This window comes from Anarhichas minor, unplaced genomic scaffold, assembly GCF_050575085.1.
Source record: "Anarhichas minor isolate MPS153535 unplaced genomic scaffold, ASM5057508v1 ptg000074l, whole genome shotgun sequence".
NCBI classification, from domain to species: domain Eukaryota; kingdom Metazoa; phylum Chordata; class Actinopteri; order Perciformes; family Anarhichadidae; genus Anarhichas; species Anarhichas minor.
In genome coordinates, this window is record NW_027466520.1 from 6,538,722 (window position 1) to 6,542,145 (window position 3,424).

Here is a 3,424-nt window from a genome sequence, read left to right on the forward strand (position 1 = left end):
ATTCATCAGGGCTGGACTGTGTTGTCTTTTCAATTCATTTATCTGCAGGAATGATTGCGACTATCAGTCTAGAGCTCACCGCCTGACTGAGGAGGTGAAAGTTGCGCCACAGGAAGATAAACCGCAAAAGACAATATTGCATGTATACATGATTCTGCGTGTGCATCGGATGAGCGGTATAGGGGAATTCCTCGCGTCCTAAAAAAGTAAACAGAAAATCGGTGGATTTGAGAGTTTGCTCAGACGAGAGAGGTCCAAGAGATAGAGCGAGGGGGAGGAAGAATATCTGTGCGTGATTTTTTGATTTCTGCTCTCAGTCGTCTCGGCGAGTCTAGACTGAAGATGCTCTTGGACGCAGGACCGCAGTATCCCACCATAGGAGTCACTACTTTCGGCTCCTCACGGCATCACTCAACAGGCGAAGTCACAGAGAGAGAAGTAGCGTTGGGGATCAATCCGTTCGCGGATGGGATGGGCGCCTTCAAAATAAACCACAGCTCCCACGATATCGGCTCCGGACAAACGGCGTTTTCCTCCCAGGCGCCCGGCTACGCGGCAGCCGCCCTGGGACACCATCACCACCCGACCCACGTTGGCTCTTACTCCACGGCGGCTTTCAACTCCACCAGGGACTTTCTCTTCAGAAATCGGGGTTTCGGGGACGCCACCGGGGCGCAGCACAGTTTGTTCGCCTCCGGAAGTTTCGCAGGGCCACATGGACACTCGGATGCAGCGGGGCACCTGCTCTTCCCGGGGCTCCACGAGCAAGCGGCGAGCCATGCGTCTTCCAACGTGGTCAACAGCCAGATGCGGCTGGGCTTCTCGGGGGACATGTATGGACGGGCCGACCAGTACGGCCACGTTACGAGCCCACGGTCCGACCACTACGCGTCGACCCAGCTGCACGGCTATGGCCCCATGAACATGAATATGGCCGCGCACCACGGAGCAGGGGCCTTCTTTCGATACATGAGGCAGCCGATCAAGCAAGAGCTCATCTGCAAGTGGATCGAGCCGGAGCAGCTGACGAATCCCAAAAAGTCGTGCAACAAAACTTTTAGCACGATGCACGAGCTCGTGACCCATCTGACGGTGGAGCATGTGGGGGGACCAGAGCAGACCAACCACATCTGCTTCTGGGAGGAATGCGTCAGAGAAGGAAAGCCATTCAAAGCCAAATACAAACTTGTAAATCATATCAGAGTACACACCGGAGAAAAGCCCTTTCCGTGTCCGTTCCCCGGCTGTGGCAAAGTATTTGCTCGATCGGAAAACCTAAAAATTCACAAAAGGACTCACACCGGTAAGATCCGCTCACATTGCCCGCTTTTTTTTTACTGCCAAATCCATGTTGACAATATCCAATTCAAAATATGCATGCGATCTGGGTTGTTTTATGTGGCAGCTGGAGTCTCCTTACTGGCATGTGATTCAGTGCAGTTGTCAACAGACATTTTTTCAAATGTTATTTTTTAAAGTCTTGTTATTTTCTGGTAAAATGTCTTGTTGTGATACATATTTAAATTTAACAAAATGAATTAAGCCATGCCCTTAAGTGGCTTAGTCAAATATATTTGCAGTGTGTAAGTAGTCTGTCTGTCTGTCAGTCAAATATATAAGCATAAAGAGGCTGCCTTGTAATTCTTCACCATTAGTCTGTTTCCTCACAGACTATAGAAACATATTTATATACAATAGTGTATGATATGTCATTTTGAGATCCAGTGTTAAACATTGCATTTATTCTTTCTTTTTTTATATATTTAGGTGAGAAGCCTTTTAAGTGTGAGTTTGAAGGCTGCGACAGGCGATTTGCAAACAGCAGTGACCGCAAGAAACACATGCACGTCCACACGTCTGACAAGCCCTATCTCTGCAAAATGTGCGACAAGTCATACACACACCCCAGCTCCCTCCGAAAACACATGAAGGTAAAAGAACCCTTTCTTTCTTATGCATGTCTTTTTGTTATTATTGTTTTAACAACATTGTTAAATGTTATTTCACATCTTAAAGGTGTTTTTTTCCGCTTGGAAATGAGAATAAAAATATTTACATTGTGTAATAATATTAGAGGAGGTTCATTTTTTTTTTAAAGAAATAGAGAAACATAATTAAATTTCCCTTGCCAATTTCTTTCTTTCCTTCAACCCCAAAAATAGATTCAGATCTTAATGACAATAATAATGTTTAGGTTATGTTTTCTTCCCCACATGTTAAAAACAGTTAAATAAGGACATTTGTTTTGATTCATTTATTTTGTCGAAAATACAAAGCGACCAAACAGGCAATGCAGGATGCTTTTTTATAACGTTTTTCTTAATGTTGAAGGTCCATGAATCCACCAATCCAGCACCGCAGCCATCTCCAGCGGCCAGTTCAGGGTACGAGTCGTCCACACCTCCCACTATAGTATCACCGTCCACAGAGAACCAGAGCAGCAGCTCCATATCACCAGCAGCCTCAGCAGTTCACCACACAACCAGCCACAGCACGCTGTCGTCAAATTTCAATGAATGGTACGTGTAAATATTTTTGGAACAAAAAAAAAAGAAGTAGAAAAAAGACTGCAGAATTAAACAAAAAACAAAAAACAACTGCTTGGAATCAAAGACTTTATAAAGTCAGCCAGTGAAACATGGACTGAGAAAAGACGGGAGGCCCGAACGATCATTTAAAGGCTGTCTTAATGTCAATGAGCGAGAATGCATGGACAAAAAGGAGGCAAGGACAGCCACCGAGTTTAACTTTTTCCCCCTCAATATTCCTTTGAGTCCTTATTTTTACTGAGCGACTGCTCAGAAGAGATCTCAAAAAGCATGCTATCTCCGGGTAGAGGCCTGAATTTTTGTACATAAGGATTTCACCAAGTTGGAAAAAAATGTAATATTTTATTTTGTAAATAATTCTATCACAGTTTAAGGGAATTTGTGAAAATGTGGTCCCTAGATATATGGAAAATGAGATGGGTTTTAAGAATATTGCGATGAATAGACTTCATTGAAAAGAATGTTATAGTCGTGAACCAAATGTGAATTATTCAGTATTACTACAGTCTACACGTCGACCTAACCGACTCTTAGTATTAATGTGCTTTTGTAGCCTATTCAGTGCAACATTTTCGTCCAAGGTCCAGTTTGAGTAGCACAGTATCATTGTTGTTATTTAATGTCATGTCGATAAATCGTGTAGTGAAAGCCTGAAATTCCGTGTCAACCTGTTTATGTACGTGATAAATATAAAATCTCTGTCAATTGCTTTGTCTGAAAGGAAGTATTATTACATGTAAGTAGCTCAATTTTCCATATTTATCCGCATGTAAAGGACCGGTAACATGTTAGATATGATCGGTATTTATGGAGAAATGCGCTCGTATGTAAAATTTAGTTTACAAAAAAATGTTTGGATACATTTCGTACTATAT

General features: G+C 43.0%; 1 protein-coding gene across 1 annotated transcript; it reads left to right on the forward strand.

Annotated features, from left to right (window-relative positions):
- The first annotated feature begins 262 nt into the window (after positions 1-262).
- Positions 263-2,955, forward strand: zic1 (zic family member 1 (odd-paired homolog, Drosophila)). Its single transcript, XM_076080442.1, has 3 exons — positions 263-1,303; positions 1,768-1,931; positions 2,332-2,955. Exons 1-3 carry the CDS (start codon positions 343-345, stop codon positions 2,527-2,529), a joined length of 1,323 nt encoding a protein of 440 aa, XP_075936557.1. The 5' UTR covers positions 263-342; the 3' UTR covers positions 2,530-2,955.
- Positions 2,956-3,424: the final 469 nt, after the last annotated feature.